Genomic DNA, 21,935 nt, shown 5'->3' on the forward strand with positions numbered 1-21,935 from the left:
GGCCCCAGGGAAACCAGGTGCTGCTCACTACTGAACAGAGGCCCCAGCACGCAGAGCCGGCATGACGACCACACCCCTGACCTGCACATGCACAGAAAGCTCAAGCAGGTAAGTGCGCACCTACAGACACACACACACACGCACACACACACACACACACACACACGTGTAAGGGCGTGGCACAGACCAGGCACAACAGGGGACGCACCTCGGCACATGCATACACGGCTGGACAGACGGGCACTGGCAGTCCCTCCAGGTGTCCTGACGGGGCGGAGGGGAGCACGAGGCCCGGCGCTGCCGAGAGGGGCCATCCTTCTGGTTCCCTGGGCTGCCTCGCTGCGCTGGGGTTGGTCCCAGAGGAAAGCCCTCAGTGCCGCTCAGCAGGGGCCACGCTCGCTCCTCCCGGGCCCTCCCAGGCCGCCCGTCACCACGCCAGGCTTCTCGCCAGGTGCACCGGGCTTTGCAGAACTTCCCACTACAGCCGGTCCAGGCTGTGGCACTGAGTTCTCCACACCATTTGCTCTCAGAGGCTCCGTGCCACTAGGAGGTAAATATAAAAGGTGTCTGTGTCTCAAACCCAATGTGGGAGTGAGCGAGTCTCCCGGGCTCTGTCCCTCTTGCGGGCCAGGCTCCTGGCCACAGAGGGCTGGGCAGAAACGAGAGGTAGGCCTCCATCGGATGCTCAACACGGCAGCTCGGCTGTAGGTCCCGCTGCCCGGCAGCGTGTGGGGAGGGGCAGCTAGATCTTCACGTCCTCCTGCACGCTGAGCTGGGAGAGGGTCTTCTTGATGCGCAGCGCGGTCAGGCGGGCTGCGCCGTTGGCGTACCAGCACTCCCGCATCATCTTCCCCATCACCCGCAGCGCCTGCACAGAGACCCGGCGTCACTCAAGCCTGCCCCTGCCCCACTGAAGCCTTCCTGGTCCCCAGGCGGCCGTCTCCCCCACCCGTCCTCCTTCGGACCCCAGGGAAATGCCCGCGAGCTCCGCCCACCCCCCAGCCCCCGCCCCAGCTCTCCCGTCCTTAAGGGACAGCCTGGGGAGGGGGACCTTCTCAGCAAGCATGGTTGGTCAGCCACTCCCCGGCGTCTGGGTGATCCTGAGAGAAATACCTGCAACAGCCTGTGATCTGAAAATCATTTCTGGAAGGTTTGAGTATCCATGTTTATGACTGTTTACTGACTGTTTTTTTTAAAGTAGCGCACGAGCCAGGCACAGCAGGGACATCCCCCAGCATGAGCGCGCACGCGGCTGTGAACCCACGTTCACGTGCAGAGACAGGGTGGCGGAGGAGGAGGAGGCAGCAGCCCCTGAGAGGCAGTCTCGTCAGAGGCAGAAGCTCACGGCCAGGGCCCGGAGGACACAGGCCAGGCGCAGCCAAGGGGCGGACCTGGAAGGTCACCTGTGGAGGGCTACGGAGTCCCCAGACTGCTGCCTCAGGCCAGTGTTTTCCAGATTCCTTTTAGCAGTGGGACCCGTTTTTCCCAGCGGAGTCCCAACACATAAACAGCCCCGACTGAAGAGGGAGTGGGGTGCGGGCAGCTGAAGACCGGCTCTTTCTGCTTCCCTCACCCTCTGAAGTGAATAAACCCTGAGGGTTCCAAGGAACAGTTTGGAAAAGGCTGCTCTGTCAGGCAAAGAGGAGGCGTCACCAAAATGTGAGCTCAGTCATTCTGTTCTTCAATGCAGGCCTGCCCTCCAGTGGCTACACTCCTTAAAGCAGAGCCACGAGTGGAAAGGAGGCCCAAGAGCACTAGCTAAGCAAACCCTGTGCCACCAAAGACTCTTAAGACCCCACAACTCCATGTTTATTAGGAATCTAGATCATAAATTTGTCCTCATTTCTATTATTTCCATCGAATGTCATCCCCTCCCCGCTTCATCCGCCATCACTCCCCAATCCAAATTCTCTACACCCTCCTCGCTTCTGAGTTTTTAGAAAGGCCACTTCCCTCGCAGACATGTCTTCTCACTGAGTCCCACCCCCCCATTCTTCTACACCCTTCGTGGACGCCTCTTCTTAACTCTTCCACGAAGCTCAGCTCACCCCTGTGGCTCCAGAGCCATTTTTCTAGTTGGACAGGTCTAACAGCTCCCACTCAGTCTTTGTTTTGTCTCTTATCTGTGTCCTGGGACCAAGCCTTTTTCTTCTTCCAGGCTGTCAATTCCAAAGGGGACCCTACAGTGGCCAGGACAAGGGCTCAGTATATAATACAACAGCACATAATAGTTTGTAATAACCGACACGCTCAGGGGGTAGCCCTGGGGTTGGCCCCATTTTCGGGAAACTCTTTTCTAAGGGAGAGAGATCAGGCAGATAGAAAGGCCACGGGAGAGAGGGGAGCTTCCCACCTCATAACTCTGCCACCAGTTGGGGATGTTGGGGCGGAGCTTCTGGTCGCATACGACCTTCCGCATCTCCTCAATGGAAGGGTCAGAGGGCACTAGGTCATAATATGGCAGCTGATATTCCTCATGGACTCCTGGGAGAAAAGAAAACGTCCACCGGAGTTATCAAAAGAAGGAAGAGATTACTCAAAAGCCAATGACAACACCCATGTTGTGATCTGTAAATAGCACTTCCCACTAAGAGGAACTAGGGCTCCTTGGAGAGCCTGGCCAATGCTAGGTATGGGACAAGAGACACACAGGATTAGCCAGGAATATCTTTTTCGTAACAAAAAGCAAGGAAACTATCAAGGACTACTGAGGCCATGTCAAAAGGTACCGACCTGAAAAGCTCCCAACTGGCCAAAGATGAGAACATTTAAGCAACAGTAAGACCTATGACTTCAACGGAAACAAATATTTTAAATCACCAGTTCGTGATGACACTAAAAACAAACAAATAAACCAAAACCTCAGTCACCTTTGTAGGATGATAGGGAATAAACTCATTATTTTGAAAAATGGCAAATAAATGGAAAGAATCAAGTATTTTTCCTGCCTTTCCTCTTCAAATTAAACATCTTGGTAACCAAATAGATAATAGGGGAAGTTTCTCTTTAAAGAAAAAATCTAGCTAATACATGAAGTTTGACAGGGTTGGAATACTGGCATTTTTCAACCTCTAATCAATTTGGATTTGGACAATGATCAACAGTAGCTGTTAACGTCACAAGAAGAGAGATAACCACCGTTATGTGTGTCTTTTAACAGAAGGATTTTGGGGGAAATAAATGATTCTAGTCTTTAGATGGAACTCTCATAGAAAATTCACAGAAACAGTAGAACGTGTGAACTCCATAAGAGGCTACCTGGAAAATCTAGACAGGAAAACCCTACAGGACAAAGGACCTGGATTCTCCAGTTTTGAAGACTGCAGGAGAGGGGACTTACCTGGTGTTCCAGTGGTAAAGAATCTACCTTACAATGCAGCGGATGAGGGTTCGATTCCTGGTTGGGGAACTAAGATCGCACATGTCGTGGGGCAACTAAGCCCATGCGCCACAACTACTGAGCTCTCGTGCCTCAACTAGAGAGTCCGCGTGCCGCAAACTACAGAGCCCACGCGCCCTGGAGCCTGCGTGCCACAACTAGAGAGAGAAAAAGCCCGCACGCCACAACTAGAGAGAGAAAACCTGCACGCCGCAACCAGAGAGAAGCCTGCGCGCCGCAACAAAAAGATCCCGTGTGCCTCAACGAAGATCCCACATGCTGCAACTAAGACCCGACGCAGCCAAAATTAAATAAAAATAAATAATAATAAATAAATCTTTAGAAGAAAAAAATTGGGGGGTACCCTGTAGACTATGAGACTTGAGAGTTATATCAATCAACTGCAGTGGATGGACATTATTTAAACCCTGATTTAACAAGCTGTTTTTTTAAAAAAATTCGCAGACAATTGGGGAAATCTCAACACTGGCTAATGTTATATGATATTAAGAATTACTGTCCATTTTTTAAAGTGTGATAATAGTACTATATTTTTGAAGTCCTTATCTTCTAGAGCTACAAACTGAAATATTTTCCGTAATAAAAAGTTAATTTAAAAAAATCCAATGTAACTTTCTTATGCCTTTTTCCAGAAAAAATTCTGCTGTTCTGAGCTGATGGGACAGATTTTTATTTTTATTTATTTATTTATTTATTTATTGAGATTAGCATTTATTTTATTATTTCTAAAAAATATTTATTTATTTGGTTGTGCTGGGTCTTAGTTGCGGCCGGTGGGCTCCTTAGTTGCAGCTCGCTGGCTCCTTAGTTGTGGCACATGGGCTCCTTAGTTGTGGCATGTGGGTTTCTTAGTTGTGGCATGCGAACTCTTAGTTGTGGCATGCACGTGGATCTAGTTCCCTGACCAGGGATCGAACCTGGGCCCCCCTGCATTGGGAGCATGGAGTCTTATCCACTGCACCACCAGGGAAGTCCCGGGACAGATTTTTAAATAGAGTCTGACTTGGTTAATTATCTAAGGAGCAATTAGCTTGAACTCTGGCCTCAGTCTGCCAGAGTCTGAATCCTAGTTTATTAGTGGTGTGACCTTGGACAAATCACCTAATCTGTGACTCATCTTCTTCATCTGCAAAACGGTGACAATAATAGTACCCACACAGACCTGTGTGACCAGATTTATCTTGATCTGTTTTATCCGTATATCATGATCAAAATTTAAGATGTACAATACCTGGGTGCCTCCTCCATAATTTGGATCTTACCAAATGTATCATAGATGGAAAAAGGCAGTAAAATACAGAAAAGGGCTCTGCCGGAACACTCATCAGTTCTTTTTAATTAATTTAATTTAATTCACTTCCACTGACCTGGAATCTCTTACATCAAAGATAAATGGCTGAGGGCAGGCTTCTAGTGGTTCTTGAACTTGATCATGTGGCAGAATACTTGGAAGTCACCATAAAATTCTGATATACTAAGCTGATGATAAAAAATGTTTTCTGCTAAATCTGATACTACCTTTCATTGAGTTCTGACGTGGCTGAACACTTGCAAATGCCAAAGACTTAAGAGAAAATTGCATAAGAAAAAACTCATTGTGAGAAAATTCTATGCATTAGTAAGCTTTCTCCCACAAATTGAGAAATCACCACTATTATTTTATCAATGAAACCCCACGTTCCCCAGGAACGTGGCTTGAGAGCCAGTGTGTTAGAATACCCTGCCTCCTGTGTAAAAGAGACCCCTGCATTAGTCCTGTGCTATTCCTGCCCAGGGCTTTCCCAAGCTCGACAGACCAATAAAGACAATGTGTTACCAAAAAAACCCCAAAAAAGCCCAAATGAGTCCCCGGAACGGTCACCACAACATAAAACACTATTCAACAAGCTGGTCCAAAGAGTAAACACACCCTTAGCCCTGCTGCTCCCCGGTCCCCTCCCTCCTCTTGGATGAGAACCCTAAGTGTGACGGGTTCTGGCGCTAGGCATCGACAGGCTGTTAGGAGAAAGAAGGCAGGAAAACACTAGCCCCTCAGGTGGTCCGGCACTCTGGACTGCGAGGTAGGAGCCAGAGAAGGCAGGAAGAAAGGTACCTCCAGAGTTGCATCTTCGAGCAATCTCCCAGTACACGAGCCCAAGGGCATAGATATCAGCACACTTAAAGGAGTCGAAGTGCTTCATGTTGATGGTTTCATCAAGTACTTCGGGGGCCATGTATCTGCAACAGCAAAGGAAATGTGATCACGCATAGAAAACGATGACTTCTTTCTCGACTCAAAGTACTGATTCAAGGGCCCCCTGAATGTGGGACAGCATCACCCCAAGACAGCCCCTTGGGGAGGAGGAAGTGATGGATTCTTATTATTGCAAACTCCCATGCTTTGGATTCGAATCTAAACACCTTAGCAAGGTTTGGTAATACTAGCCTACTCTTATTTCTACCTCTATTTTTTACCTGCCAAGATTTATTTTAAGCATGTTTTGATTTCTTGGCAGAGGTACGTGTACTGTAGGCCACAGAGCAGGAACAGTACATAATAGCTGGTTGCTACTGGGGGCTTGGACTTTATTCAATGCAGCCAATAATGGGTTGAGCTTAAATTTCAGTCTGAACTTCTTTTGTTATCTTACCCGTGCAGATAAGTGAGAATTAATTCTAGGTAGCCATCAGAGTCCCACTCAGTTAGTTCATGAGTACTGCTTGAGCCACTCCCCACTCCCCACAGAAGGCAAATCAGCTCACCTCAGGCCTCACACTTTGGGGCCTGGGTGGCTGCAATCATTCAGGTCAAAAGGAAGGGGAAAAAAAGCAGCAGCACTATTAGTGAAATTCACTGAGACTCAGCAGAGAAACAGCCCTCCTCTTCCATCCTACGAAAAGTTGCACTTCCAGCTCATGAAGTCGATCCGGAGTCACAGTCAATCTGTTCCTTATTTCCTTTTTTTTTTGGCCATGCCATGTGGCCTGTGGGATCTTAGTTCCCCGACCAGGGATTGAACCCAGGCCCTCGGCAGTGAGTGCTCGGAGTCTTAACCATTAGACCAGGGTATGCCATGTTCCTTATTTCTTACTACACTTCTCTATGATGCGGGAAGGAGGCCCATAACCCTTACGGGGGTCCCTCATCTCCACCCTGGACGACCTCTGCTCTAGCTTGGCAAACCTGCTCTCTACACCCTAAGCAAAACACGCTCCCTGCCTCCTCTGGGGTCCTGCACAGGCCACCCCTTCAGACTGCAACATTTTCCCTCTCCCCCAGCCAAGCCTGGTGCCCGTCTCCCTTCTAAATCTTGCTCCAGGTTCTCCTTCTCCATGGCCTCCCCTGCCCAATGCACCAGCACCTATGGGTATAGGGTCCTCTGGAGCTGTGCCGCTGGCACCTGTATCTGCGCGATGCAACCTGTGTGGCTTTCCAGTGTGGGGAGCAGGTGTTCAATTCAACTGCCAGCTGTCAGAGTAAGGACCACACCGCCTTCTGCCGGCCAGATGGGCAAGGGCTACTCAGTACAAGTGTCGGGCAAGCACGAAGGCCCAGGGCCTTCCTACCGTTTGGTTCCCACCCTCTGGTTGGGGGCAATGTCAATGGTGTCCGTGACTGCATCGTGACGGACAGCCAGGCCCAGGTCTGCGATGGCACACATGCCATTTTTCTTCACCAAGATGTTCTTTGACTTTAAGTCTCGATGAGCAATTCCAGGCTTCCCTAGCAGAGAAAAAAAAACCCAGGGATCTTTAAAGAAAGACAGTACAAGTGTTAAAAGCATAGTCTCTGCAGCCAGACGTATGGGTTCGAGTCCTCGTTTCGCTCCCCACTAACCCAGTAACCCTGGAAATGCAACTTAACCTGTCTATGCATTGGTCTTCTCATCCATAAAATGAGACTAAACACCAGTACTTACGTCACGGGAATGTTGTAAGGATTAAATGTATTGTATTAACTTAGGTAAGTCAAGAGCTTAGAAGGGCATGCGTATGAGCTAATATTACTATATTTACACTACTCCTGCTCGCCTTCGCTGAACTAATAAGCTCCCGTATAGAACTGCTGAGGACTTCAGAGAGAAGCTGCTGCGCTAGCTAGGTTCTCAGAACCAAACGGGGGAGGTAAGGACTGCTACTTTTCCTGGAGAGCCTAGCAACAGGGTCAAACTTTCGTGGCTGGTTTTCTGTGACGGCCAGCAAGAGCTGCTGCCTGGTCGACCAGGCACCAGGGAGCAATGTGCCACCTGCCAAGCCCCAGGAGCTCCCAAAGAGCTGATGTCAGTCAACAAGCAGGGGTGCCCGAGGTCGTCTTCCTCCAGGAGGGCCCTCCTAGATTAGTAGAGCCCAGTGTCTGACCCATCAAGCTGACCCAACGATGAGCGTGTGAACTCACTGAACTGATGCTCGGCACAGTAGGTCATGCGATTTTCTCAGTCCCTTCCTTTACCAGTGAACCGTGGGCATCTGAGATGACCACTCAGTTAACGCCAGCTCCCCAACCAACAACCATGCCAGTCCATCGGGGACAAACAACCAACATTTCTGTCAGGAGTTCCCCCGAGGAGCTCTGAAGGCAGAGGCACCTCTTGTTCTCGCTGGAGTGAGGCCCGAGCTCCTCTCGCTTAGACCAGACCCCGGTCCCTGAGGCCCAGATCCAGCATCCTCAGTGAGAAGGAGTTCTGGGAGCTCGGTGGGGATGGGACAGGTCCACTCACCTTGGGTGCCCACAATCTCCATGTGCAGGTGTGCCAGACCGCTCGCAGCAGACAAGGCCAGCTTAATCATCCCCTCGATGGTCACCGTGTACCGGTTTAGATAGTCAAACAGGGAGCCGTGCTCATGATAGTCCGAGACAAGCCACAGCTGTGTCCAGGTGCCGTTATCTGCAGAGAACCACAGAGGAGTTCCAGAAAAGACACAACTACCAGCAAAAAGGTCAAGGTAGGAAAGGAAGAGTATGTGTGCGACACAAACCCCAGTTAGACCCCTGTACTCCCCGCTCCCCGCCCCTACACCTCCTGAGGCCCCTCTGTGCCCGTCTCATCCACCACCGTCCACAGATTTAGGCTCCAGGAAGGACAGAACAGGCTTTCTTTCTTAGACCTGCTCCCTTACTTCCCGTAGGTAGGATTCTGAGCCGCGCTCCCTGATTACACCCAAATTTGAAATGCGAGGCACCCCGAAGAGGAAGCACATGCTTAGGCAAAGTGACAGGATCATCTGTTGCTTTTGCAACACTGCTTCTGATCCTGACAAGACCCGCTCGTCAAAACCATGACTGGCTGCACCCACCCCCGCCAAGGAGGCTTCGCAGGCCCTCCTCTGTGCTCCAAGACCCTTCGAGCACAGCCCAACCTGAGCACCAGGCTCCTTTGTAGCGGGTCCTTGAAGTGCATTACTCTTACCAGGCTATGAGCTCTCTGTGAGAGGAGGAAAGAGCTCCTTTGTGCATTATTGTGTTCCAGGCCAAAAATGCTTTTCAACGCATGAAGAGCACACTTACAAGTATTCCAGAGAGGAATCTTATCATCTTATCCTCAGAAGAGCAATGGGAGGTGGCGAGCACACACTTTCATACTAGGGGAGAGGGGGATGCAGTGTAAAGCGGGAAGGAGGAGTGGGAAGAAGGGAGGGAGAAAAAGAAAAACCAAAAGCTGGTAATCTAATTAGCTTGTGCTGTTGTCAATAAGAAGACTGGAAATTGGATTGAGATCTCCCAAATTCCAAGCTGGCCCTAGCTCCAGGACACTATACTATCCATATCATGTTAAAAAGGCAAGAACAAAGGAGTCCGATCTTCCTCCTCCCCTGGCCCTCGTGTGGGTTTCAACAGCCAGATCCTACTCACACAAGCTGCCAGAATCAATACAGGGAGTGGCTCCTGGAAAAGCACCAGCTTCTGTTTCCCTGATTACGAACGAGGGGTCCACCGAACACACCCCTTTACACTCAACTAGCCCTGACATCTTGAGGACCCTGCCCATAAGTTAGAAGGGAAGACATCTTTTGACCCTTTAAAATATATGTCAGATTTAAATGAATAATCGAAAGGTAATGCTGTTTTAAAAAGGCACAGCTTACTCAGAGGGAGTAAGGAATTCTCTCTTCCCCTTCCTCCCTTGCGTGAGAGGTCAAGTCTCTTCAGCCTGGGGGCAGCTGAGGCCACTACAAACCGCCATGGCAACGTGAGGAATGAGCAGCCTGCTGTTGTTTTAGGAAGGAAAAACAAACACTTAGCATCTTTCATAGCCTTTGCCAGCACCAACTTCTAAAAACTGCTGGACCATGGAGCAAAGTGTGTCCTGACCGCCGGAGACACTCTTCTAAAATGTAAATGCCTTCACCCACGGTCTTTCTGACTTCAAGTGCGCTACCTGCCCAGGTGTCGGCTGTCCCCTCCTCCTGGGCACTGTAAGGTCAGGGACTGTGTCTTGTTCTTATGTGTGATGATTCCAGGACCAGACAGCAGCCAGTGAATATTACTGAATAAATGAATGAAATTTCGATTACTACCCACTCTCTATAACAAAATACAATCTTCTCAAAAAGGCCCTTCCTAATCTGGCCTCTGCCACCTCTCCACCCATGTCTTTGGCTGGAACATCCCAAGTTACCTGCAGGTTCCCAAAGACACTTCCCCTTGGCACATGTGTCTGGAGTGCTCTTTTCATTCGTTTTTCTTTCTGACCAACTCACTGCCACTTTCGCCTCAATCAAGCTCGGCTATGATATCCGTGATCCCCATCTCACCCCCAATTTGTGCTCACCAGAACAGCTGTTGTTTGATTACTTCCTATAATCAATCATTAGTTTGTCTCTTTGCTAGTCAGTGAGGTCCTTAAAAATGAGCACATGCCTGGGCACACGAGAGAGACTCAAAAACTTCAGCAAAATCAGCAGAGAGAGGGAGGAGGAAATAAGGAACCTCAGGTACAAGCGGACCAAAAGCTGAGCTTGAAGGCCACGGGGGAGCACCTGGGGGGAGGCAGGCCGTGTCTCTGCTGCGCCCGCTCCACTGCAATAGTGTGTATGATGCTGGTCTGTCACACAGTGTGGATCACATGCTTTTCCAGGGCCATCCTTTCCTGGCAGGGGTTGAAGCCACCCTTCTTCGTTCCAACCAGAATGAAGGTAAATTTACTGGAGCCCCTGCAGGCACTACCTTAGGGGTGGGTTTGGGAGTATCACAGAAGGGAAAGTGAGCAGGTAGGATGAGGGTTTATTTATCTGCTTAATAACTGCTTATTTACTTGCTTAATAACCTGGATTTCTGCACAAGCTTTTCATAGAAGAGAAGTTTGAAAACCATCGCCTTACTCAGATCCTCTTGCTATGGGTAATAACTATAAAGGCAAACAAAACTGTGCTGTCGCACAACCGTTCAGTTTCCGCAGTCACTCCTCCGTCTGGGACTACTGTTGGCTTTGGGACACCCTGTATCCAAACCCAGCCCTTTACCTTTATTGTCAGCAGCAATAAACCCAAGGATGTTTTCATGGCGCAGCATGACTGTCTGGTATATCTCTGCTTCCCGGAACCAAGACCGCTCTTCACGAGAAGAGAATATTTTCACAGCCACATCACCACCCCTCCAGCGGCCGCGCCACACTTCTCCGAACCGGCCCTTGCCAATAATCTCCTGTAAAACGATGGTTCGGGCCACTGTGCGCTGGACAAAAAGGGGTAACCCTATGGACCAAAGAATGGAAAGAAAGCAGACATTTGTGTATTTGCTGAACTTTGCCATGCCCACTCTCACTGCCACACTGGAAAAGCCCTTATCACAGTGCCTCCGTTCTACACTGGTCCACTGACCACGGAGAGCTCGGCTGCCCCTGCATCACGTCCAGGTAATCCTCCGGAGGTCTAAGCTGTGCAGCACTGAGAGTGAGTGAGCGAGGATAGGGAAATGTATACGATTAGCTCTTCCTCATCTAAGCAATTTCTCCTCCCAGTTAGTATGGACGACAGATCTGAATATAAATGTCTGACCGGATTTACTAACTCTTCAGCCAGCCTCCCGGGGGCCAATCCACCTACAGCTGCTTTATGTGGAAGAGGAAAGCAGGGGTTTGAGGGCTGGGAGCCGCCTCTGGCTGCTCCGCTCATTGGCCACTGGAGGGCAGTGCTGCGTGGCCCATGAAAGCCGACATGTGGTCAGGGCCCACCAGGCTCCCACCTCTCTCCAGAGAGATCAGAGTTCTGCTCACTGGGAGCTCCAGATGCAGGACGGGGGACTACCCAGGCTCATTCTAAGATTACCTTTACTGTCTTTATAGGACTCGTTTATCGCCTCATTTGACCCATGCAGTAAGTGTCTCCCTGTCTCTCCAATCACCCCCACCATCGTGACCCTTAACTCTCCCCCTCTCCCTGACCAAACAAACAAACGTGTCATCAACCCCTAAGTTGTTTACTGTATGTTTAATACTATGCAGGAGGCACTTGCATAAATGATCTCATTTCCTCACAGCCACCTATACGGTAGGTGTTGTTTTTATGCCCATTTTACAAATGAGAAAACTAAGCATCAAAAGGAAGGTTAAGTAACTCATTCCAATTCCTACAAGCTGTAAATGGCAAAGCATCTAAGACTGACTCCAAGGTGTATGCTTTTAACTCCCACAGTACAGAGCCACCAAATGCTTCTCAATTTAGCCCCCTCCTCTCCAGGTCCCCCCTCGCTGGCCCTCGTCCCGGCCCTCCTTTGGAAGACTTCCAGTGGGCCTCTGTGCCTCCCAGCTCACCCGCCTTGCCCTGCCCTCCCTAACAGGGGGCATAAAGCACAGCAGCCCAAGGCTTTCCCACCCTGGCCTGGGGACAGCGTGCTGGCCTCTTGATCATTCCCTAAACACCCAGTGAGCGTTCATGCCTTTCTGTGCTTCTTTTGCTCAAGGGTTTTCCCTTGGCCTGGAATGTTCCCTGCCCTCTTACCACTCTCAAAACGTCCGACTCATGACCCCTTTAGACACGACCTCCTCTGTGAGACCCTTCTCCACAATCTCTTCTCTCCAATCCTGGCTCGGCCTCTTTCTCATTTTGTTCACCCTGTATCACCCAGAGGGTATTCAACACATACTTGTTAGTGTGAACTGAAAGTCACACAAGCAGCGAGGACTTATTACTTTAAGTCCACAGAATTAAAACCCCAGCACCTTGGAAGCTTTGCATATTCCGAATTAAGAATGGACTAACCCATCCAGAGAGGAACAGTTATTAATCATTTTACTCCAGATGACTGGGTAACTGCCCTGGACCTGCCCTAACCTCAGCTAATCCTGATCTTAAAAAAGACTCCAAAAAACCCGAGCAACCCTCCTCTAGCAGCAAGTCAAGTCACAGAGTCAGTCAGTTCTAACCACTGCCCTACCCTCTTTCAGCAAAGAACAAGCCATATATTTTCCCTCTTCCTAAAAATATGCAGCTTTTAAATATATCCATCATCTTGGCACTCTCTACTGCAGAGCTTAATAAAGGCAAAACCACAGAAACTCAGGAGATGTCAGAGCTCAAAGTATTCCTGTGCTCAAGAAGGGATGTCTGGCCATGACTGATGGTATAATTTCCCTACAGAAGAGTCTTGTCACATGGCGAGAAAACATACATAAACACGCACAAAACTCTCACAGATACAATCCTGTCTGTCTTAGTTAGAATGGCAACATTGACCTTTGTGCATGATTTTTTTCTATAGGAACAGAATACCACCGTCACTAAAATAATTGTTTATCTTCACAAAAAGACTCTTTTGCAGTCATAGCCACATCTACTAGCTAGCTGAGCTCTACCCTGAGACTGAGACAACCCAACTCCCTTTATCCTAAATTCTAGTCTCAAGTCAAGGTCCACCTAAGAAAGGCTTGGTCACTAACAGGCAGCTCTGGAAGTGGTGCTGACGCCATGCTGGAGGCCCCAGCTGCCTTTATTTCAACCGCCACCAAAAACCCTTGGGCAACTGGCACAAGTCAATGATTCACCCAACCCTGGCTCTCGGCTTTACTCGGTGTCCGTAAACTCCCCTTGCGGTTGCTTGCAGATCAATGATTAGCTGCCACCGCCTCACAGGAACCCGGCACACTCCTGTTTCTCAAAAGGGGCCCTGAAACTGAGTACTCCACTGCTCAGGTGGAACCAGGTGAATTTTAATAGCTGTACGGTTACAAGACTTGGAGAGGCAGGGATTCTGGAATGGAGAGTTTGCACCTGACCTTTGGAATTCCAGAGAATGAAAGATTTTCTGTGAACCCCATTATCTTATCTTATTACATGTCAGACTCCAAAAGAAGGGGAATTATGAAAGCAAATGGCCAGCCTTCTTCCTGAACACTCCATCCTGCTGGGAGGCAGTGATGAAGGCCAACGGCAGACACGAGGCCTGAAGAAGCGGTACCTGAGCCAGACCCCGACGTGGAGAGGTCGTAGACGAGATCCTGGAGCGTCTTGTCCTTGGAGAGACACATCTCACACGAGGGGTCCTCCATGTCCAGCCTCTGGCGGTTGTGATAGACGCGCTGATGATAGTTAATGACAAGGAAAACAATGATGATGATGAGAAACAGGAGGAACACTGGGCCGGCAATAATGCCCACCAGCTCCACAGGGCCCCACATGGAGGGGTGCTCAGGCTCCTTGAGGTGACCTGGGTCAGGTGAGAGAGGAGAGGGAAAGAACAGAGTAAAAATGAGGGAACGCCACAGCCTCATTTTTCCCCGGCTCCTCCCTCCAGGTGGAAACGCCCTTTTCCTCTCCCTGTGATCAAGGTGCCCTTGATCTCTCTGGTCTTACTGGGCTTTGTATCTGCCTGGATGCTCCCAAATGCAAACCTCTCTAGTTAAGGTACCCTTTGCAACAGCCAAACCCACACCCCGCTCTGTAATTTCACAGCATTTCATGGTGCTCTTCCCACCTCCACGCCCCAGGCACGTGCCATGTTCTGCTCCTCCACTTGTGACGGCCTCTTGAAGCTCGGCTCGGTCTCTCTCTTCCTCCTCTGATCTCCCCAGTCATACCTCCTAAATGGCGGACCTGCGAAGGGTGGTGTCTAATACTCCTCAGCCTTGATGGCCGTCCTTTCCAGCTCTAGGTCCTCTTCCCATTTTGCCATCACCATCACGCCAGAAGCTCCCTTCAGATGGCTTAGGGGCTGCCTCCTTCGGGATCAGCCCCAGGCCCTCCCGTGGGGATCCCTGCCTGGCTCTTCCGCACCTCACCAGCTGCCAATGGCTGCTCAGCCACGACCCAAATCGCAGCTTTCACCTCTGCGGCTCACTCGACCATCTGTTTCCCCCATCCTCGCATCTACAGACCGGACTTGGGAGGAATGCCATCCCACGTCACCTCCGGGAGCATCAAAAAGGCACCTTTACCTATCCTCCAACAAAGGGATGGGGGCAGAGTAGAGAAGGATGAAATGACAGGGGTGCCCTACCTCCACGATGAGCCAATAGTCCAACAAGGGTGTCCACTCACCGCTGGGCACCCTCAGGTCGATCTTGTTGCAGAAGTCAGTGTAGCAGCAGTGCGTGTTGCGCAGATCCTCGGAGCTCAGGCAGTAGAAGGGCTTCCCAGCGGGGACCAGCTCCACCTTGGGGATGCAGGTGCGCACATGGTGCTCCATCCCATCCAGGTTGAAAATGGAAACCATGCAGGCCCCATCTGTCTCACACGTGTAGTTGGCCTGTAAGCAGCTGGTGCACGCACAGAGCAGAGCTGCGGGCGATTCGGGAGTGGACACTGACATCAGTGGTGAGATCGTATCCTAGGTCCTTTTCCAGACTTAGAATACAATCCCCTAGCATACTTGATGTTCCAAAATAAGGGGCTTTTATAGAGATGGGGCCAGAAAGATGACATCGTCAGTGGGGGCCCAACCTTTTCACCTGTTTATTCTGCTCACAACAAGGCTTTCTGGGTCCCACCATTGTCCTCTAAGTGCTCTAGTTTATGCCTACAAGAAACAGAGAAACTGCCTTTTTAACTTTGCTTTAGACTTAGACTTATTAAAAAAAATTGTTTTGTGGCTAGGAAAGAGGTCTTCCTTTAAATTTAGAAGCCTGAGGGTGGGAGGAAGGCACCTTCCCTTCGGAGACGGGAGGAAGGCACCTTCCCTTCGGAGACTAGAGGACCCCTCTCCCCACATACTCCATCTGACACCACCCGGATTCCCTGGAGCCATCATCAACCCCATCTCCTTTCTCTGCACCAGGAACGCCCACAGTTTCCTGAATGCAGTGTGCGTGCTCTCGCACATGCTTTTGCTGCAATGCTTTTTTTCCTAGCTAATTCTTACACGTTCTTTAAAATTCAGCTTAAACGTCACTTCCTTTGAAAAGCTTCCCGACTAGTCCAACAACCTCCTCCTTCCTTTAGTCCTCAGCAGGTGCCCCTCTCAAGAGGGGGCAAAAAGAACACCCTCCAAAGAAGATAATATTAGTGCCTACCTCATACAGTCATTGTGAGGATTAAATGAGCTAATGCACAGAAAGTGCTCAATAAATATAACCCATTCTGAAAGGCCCCTGGATATCACTTAATTTTTTTATTTATTATTTTTTTAAAATTTTATTTATCTTATTTATTTGTGGCTGCATTGGGTCTTCATTGCTGTGTGCGGGCTTTCTCTAGTTGCAGCAAGCGGGGGCTACTCTTCGTTGCGGTGTGCAGGCTTACCATTGCGGTGGCTTCTCTTGTTGAGGAGCACGGGCTCTAGAGCGCAGGCTCAGTAGTTGTGGCACACAGGCTCAGTAGTTGTGGCTCACGGGCTCTAGAGCGTTGTGGCTCACGGGCTCAGTAGTTGTGGTGCATGGGCCTAGTTGCTCTGCAGCATGTGGGATCTTCCCACACCAGGGCTTGAACCCATGTCCCCTGCATTGGCAGGAGGATTCTCAACCACTGCGCCACCAGGGAAGCCCTAGATAGCACTTTAAAAAGTACTATATATATATATATATATATATATATATATATATATATATATATATATATATATATATATATATATATATACACACATAATTTTTCTTTTTTTTTCTTTCAAATAGGTAGTGCACACAATCATCTCTGGAACTAATGAGTTTGGCTGGGTGTGTATTATCCCTAAGTGTGCACTGTTGACAGGAAATTACTGTAAATGAATTTGGTGCCTCTGAAAGCCAGTTCGGCAGCCCTGGAATCTGAAATCCTTTATTTATCCGTCTAACAAGAATAGCACAGACAGCAGCCGCTGGTTCTCCCCAGCACTGTCTCCCATGAGCCTAACCCAGCCCTGACCCCTTGGGATGGGCAGGAGGGTGGCTTGAGCCACTAGGATACTGAGGTTGGGACTCACAGTGCTGAACAAAGCATTCGCCCAGCGGGGATGCAGGTGGCAGGGCCCACCCAAGGCCCCGACTGGACACTAAGCGAATACTATCTGGATCCCAAGAGGGAACATATTCAAACTATGGCCCCTGGAGAAGAGACATTTATGACCAGTCCCGTGAAAAACTAGCCTGTCGTAACTCACCCCTTTCGGCTGTAAACAGTCTATCTTTGTCTCCTCCTCTAAAACAATGGAAGGCATCTCCTGGCTTTTCAAGTCCAAAGACAGATTCTAAATATCTCAGGGTCCAACCCCCTCCTTCCCCAGGCTTTCTGCAAGTGACACGATCCTTGCCATCCCCACCAAGGAAACAAAGGAGGGCGAGCACAGACAGGTAAAAGGACAGTGTGGATCTTCACTGCACGGCCTGTGGGATTTTTCTCACAGTGTCTGATCAGAACCCTTTCTTCTGGGAGAAATTCCAAAACACGCAGCTACCTGCTGAAGGGCTCGGGTAGTGTTATATTTTAAAGGCAGGAAGTTTAAAGCAGGTACCCTTTAGACTAGGATCCCAAACATAAAAGGAATTTTAAAAGTAAATTCCTCCTGAATTTCCTTCTTCTTGCTAACTGAAATTTACTTCTGCGACTCTCAGAACACTCAGCCCAAACCTCTTTGACTCACCCTGGAGTCCTGACTACTCATCCACGAGTGCAAACGCCCATCCCTCTTTGTGTCAATGGGGACATTCAGGCACAAAAGGGGTCCCCGTGGCGCGCACACCTCTCAATACACGCGCCCCGACGTCCGGCGATGAGAACAGCCTCAGGTCTATTTTGGGAAGCAAGAAGGGAAAGCGAACAACTCCCAGAGGGCTATTCTGAGCACAGTGGGACACGCGGGCCAGACCCGCAGCCGCCTTTGGAAAAGCAGCTCACTTCAGAGTCCGTCAATTAGCAGGCAGGGAACCAGAGCCTCTGCTCCCAGACACGCACTCTCCTCTCCTTGGTTCATGGCCTCTTTCACAGTGATTCATTCTGGAGAACGAGCACACCCACACGTGGCTCATTATTTTTGGGAAGTACTTAAACAATCTTGGTGTAAGACAGGAAAGAACAAAAGTGGTGAAATCTATGCTAGACGGGACGAAGAACGGAACTGGGAGCAGGGCCATGCGGCTTCGTGATAAGGGATTGGGCAAGTCTCTGACTCTATCTGGGCCTCGGCCGCCCAACCAGAAAATACCATTTATGTTACAGAGATGGTATGAAGATCAGCCCACATCTGCTAAGTGCCGTGGGTACTCTGAGAAGACTGCTCACATCTGTGTACATCTCTGCTTTTACACAGTGAGAAGTCTGAAAAAGCTATTTTTGCGATAACCATCACTACTGCCCACACCCCTGCAGAGGTTTCAGTTACTCTCACTAGAGCCACAGCAGAGCATCACGGCAGGAACAGGCCACACAGACCCAGGGCTCAAATACCAGCTCTAGTGTTAGTCACATGGCCTTGAGCAAGTTAGTAACCTTCCTGCATCCCAGCTGCCTAATCTGTAAAGTGGGACTGTTAATTACTTCACAGGACTATGTAAGAATTACATGAAATAAGAGATTTAAAAAGTGCTTAGCAAATGGATGCTCAATGAATTTTAATCCCTCCCTTCAATGTAAAACTCAAGTAAACACATCCACGTACAATGTGTCTCTCTAACCACTAATTAGGAAGTGCCAAGTGACAGCAAGACCACAGCAAGGAACTTCTGTTTGAGTCTCAGCTCTGCCAGTAACTGGTCGCGTGGTTTTGGGCAATTCATTTAACCTTCCTGAACCTCATTTTCCTCACCATTAACCAGAAAGAAGGGGCTGAACCAGATGACCTCTAAAATTCTCCAGTGGAAATCTGAATCTAGTTTGTTTTTAAATTCACATTGTTTGGATCACTGATTCAACACTGGGAAGTTCTGCTTTAATTCCATATACCTTTTCCTGAACTTTAAAGACAGACTAGTCTTTAAATTGTCTTCTGTTGATATTCATTTTTCATTGAAACAAAGTAAGTGACAATAAAATTATAAAAACATCTGAATTTACTAAAACTTTACTAGTACACTAAATCACAAACCTAATTTTGATTTCTTTGAAAAGTTAAATCTGGACTAATGATAACAGCCCTTTATAATCTGTTTCATAGTGACTCATCAGGTGAAATCCGCCTACTACACATGTGTACATAAACAACACATACCTAAAACTCTCAGTGTTCCATCACCAAAGAGTTACGTAGTAGAAACAACACAATTAGGAAAGCCAATGGCAGAAGAGTAACAAAATCAATCTACAGAAAAGCAAGTTAAAAAGTGGTCAGAGTGAAATTCTCACTAGCACAGCATTTTGTTACTAACAAGCTAGTCAAACCTGAACTAAAGACATTTTGGCAGGATTTGAACGTGGTTCCAAAGTATGATTAGAAGGTGGTCTGTGGTAGGATGTCAAAGCAAATTTGATTTGTGAGACAGGCTGTGTTTGGAGGAAGGCTGACAAGTCCCAACCTGGGCAGACTCTGTCTCACTTCATGTTATGGAGGCACTAACACGCTGGTCCTGAGCAAAGGCAACCCCACCGCAGGCCCCTCTCTCCTGCCCACGGCGTACTCTAGGAGGATACAGTGAGGCTGTTGCTCACTGGAAATTGCCAAGAACCACCATCCAGGACTAAACTCACAGCCACTCAATCCACATCACCGGGGAACAGCACGTGGGAGGAGCAGGGTGGGGGCACCGACCTCAAAAGGTAAGAGGCATGCTGCAAAACACCCACCTTTGTCCTGGGAGATGAAGGTCCACGAACGTTTTAAAGCTACAGTATCTATGATTTTTAGCTTACGTATATGCTCCTTGGGGATGGTAAGTTTCATCAGTTTAGCGTGGAACAGTGTCCCATTTAGGGACACTAAACCTGCCTCTTCCAAGCTTCACTGGGCAACCTTCTAGTTCTACAGGAGCTAAAATGTGGTGCCCAAATAGCCCGTGCCACCCTTCCTCTTCATGATTTTACAACTTGATCATAAGCTGCCTCTGAGCCCTCATCTTACCAGATGACAGCATCCATCAGGCAGGCCAAACTGATAAGAACAGCCTATTACAACCCATGATTATTTTAATTATTCTTCCGTGGACCCTATCCAAACTCCCTACAGCTTACTTGGGATAGAACAAAGACTACAATTCTACACAACTCTGTGATCCTGAATAGCCAAGATGATCTTGGGAGGAAAAAAAAAAGAGAAAGAGAACAAAGTTGGAGGGCTCACACATCCTGATTTAAAACTTACTACAAAGCTACAGTTATCAAAACAGTATGGTACTCCCCAAAGTACAGACTATAAATCAATGGAATAGAATTGAGAGTCCAGAAACAAATCTATACATCTATCATTAACTGATTTTCCACAAAAGTGTCTACAACATTTTGGGGGTGGGAAGACGAGTCTTCAACAAACGGTGCTCGACAACCAGAAATCCACATGCAAAAGAATAAAGTTGGATCCTTACTTCACACCATATACAAAAATTAACTCAAAGTAAGTCAAAGACCTAAATATAAGAGCTAAAACTTATATTCGAAAACTTCTAAAACTTTTAAAATGAAAATAGGGGTAAATCTGCATGACCTTGGATTTGGCAACAGTCTCCTAGATACCACACCCAAAACACAAGCAACAAAAGAAAAATAGATGAATTGGCCTTCACCAAATTAAAAAATTTTTGTGTCTCAAAGGACAATATCAAAAGAGTGAAAAGAGAACCTACAGAATGGGAGAAAATATTAGCAAATCATGTATCTAGTAATGGTCTTGCACCCAGAATATGTAAAGAACTCTTAAAACTAAACAACAACAGGGCTTCCCTGGTAGCGCAGTGGTTAAGAATCCGCCTGCCAATGCAGGGGACATGGGCTTGAGCCCTGGTCCAGGAAGATCCCACATGCGGCAGAGCAACTAAGCCTGTGCGCCACAACTACTGAGCCTGCACTCTAGAGCTGGAGAGCCACAACTACTGAGCCCTCGTGCCACAACTACTGAAGCCCGCACACCTGGAGCCTGTGCTCCGCAACAAGAGAAGCCACCACAATGAGAAGCCCGTGCACTGCAAGGAGGAGTAGTTCCCGCTTGCCACAACTAGAGAAAGCCCATGTGCAGCAACAAAGACCCAATGCAGCCAAAAATAAATAAATAAATAAATAAATAAATAAATAAATAAATAAATTTATATTTTAAAAAAACTCAACAACGACAAAAAATAATTTTAAAATGGGCAAAGGACCTGAACAGACATTTCTCCAAAGATATACAAATGACCAAAAAGTACATGAAAAGATGTTCACCATCATCTCAAATGCAAATGAATTTCAAATTCAAATGTAAATCAAAACCACTTCACACCCACTAGGAAGGCCATAAGAAAGTGTTGGTGCAGACTCAGAGGAAACTGGGACCCTATACACTGACAGTAGGATTATAAACCGGTGCAGCCACTAGAGAAAACAGTTTGATGGTTCCTCGGTAAGTTAAACATTGAATTACCATATAACCAGCAATTCCACTCCTAGGTGTATATCCAGAAGATTGAAAACAAGTGTTTAAACAAAATCTTGTACTCGAATGTTCATAACAGCACTATTCACAACCGTCAAAAGGTAGAAACCCAAATGTCCACCAAACATAGAAAGGATAAACAAAATGTGGTATATTCATATGATAGACTATTATTCAGCTATAAAAAGGAATAAACTACTGATATTCACTACACTGTGGATAAACTCTGAAACACTGTTAATTGAAAGAAGCCACATACTGTATGAGTCCATTTATATTCAATATCCAGAAAGCATTATTAGTGGTTGTTAGGGGCTTGGGGGAGAAGATGGGGAATGTTGGCTTAATGGGTTACTGGGTTTCCTTCAGGGTTTCCTTCAGGGTAAAGAAAAAGTTCTGGAACTAGAGAGTGGTGATGGTTTGTGTAACATTATGAAGGTACTTAACACCACTGAATTATACACTTTAAAATGGTTAAAAACGGTTATATGTGTTTTACCACAATTTTTAAAATACCATAAATCTCTGTAAAATAGTATGTATAATATAATGTCAATTACAAAACAATAACAACAAAAACCTAACACGAGCATACCAAAAAAAATGGAGGTACAGTGTCCTTCCCAAGTCCCTAGGCTCTCAGATGTCCCAGGAACC

At 48.0% G+C, this 21,935-nt stretch overlaps 1 protein-coding gene across 6 annotated transcripts in view; it reads right to left on the reverse strand.

The window, feature by feature from the left end:
• Positions 1–658: 658 nt before the first annotated feature.
• The window catches only part of ACVR1B (activin A receptor type 1B), a 31,320-nt gene continuing 10,043 nt past the window's right edge, over positions 659–21,935 (reverse strand). Inside the window, exons 2-10 of one of the 6 annotated variants that reach the window (XM_061205557.1) lie at positions 14,852–15,091; positions 13,773–14,021; positions 10,841–11,071; positions 9,464–9,586; positions 8,098–8,265; positions 6,947–7,103; positions 5,493–5,617; positions 2,354–2,484; positions 659–868 (exon numbers count right to left, since the gene is read on the reverse strand). In XM_061205557.1, coding sequence (XP_061061540.1) covers positions 743–868; positions 2,354–2,484; positions 5,493–5,617; positions 6,947–7,103; positions 8,098–8,265; positions 9,464–9,586; positions 10,841–11,071; positions 13,773–14,021; positions 14,852–15,091 — 1,550 coding nt within the window. In that variant the 3' untranslated portion in view covers positions 659–742. Of the gene's footprint in view, positions 869–2,353; positions 2,485–5,492; positions 5,618–6,946; positions 7,104–8,097; positions 8,266–9,463; positions 9,587–10,840; positions 11,072–13,772; positions 14,022–14,288; positions 14,740–14,810; positions 15,092–21,935 lie in introns of those variants that run through there. The other 5 variants (XM_061205558.1, XM_061205561.1, XM_061205562.1 and 2 more) reach the window with 5 other exon arrangements.

Source organism: Eubalaena glacialis, chromosome 11 (genome assembly GCF_028564815.1).
Source record: "Eubalaena glacialis isolate mEubGla1 chromosome 11, mEubGla1.1.hap2.+ XY, whole genome shotgun sequence".
Taxonomy (NCBI): Eukaryota; Metazoa; Chordata; class Mammalia; order Artiodactyla; family Balaenidae; genus Eubalaena; species Eubalaena glacialis.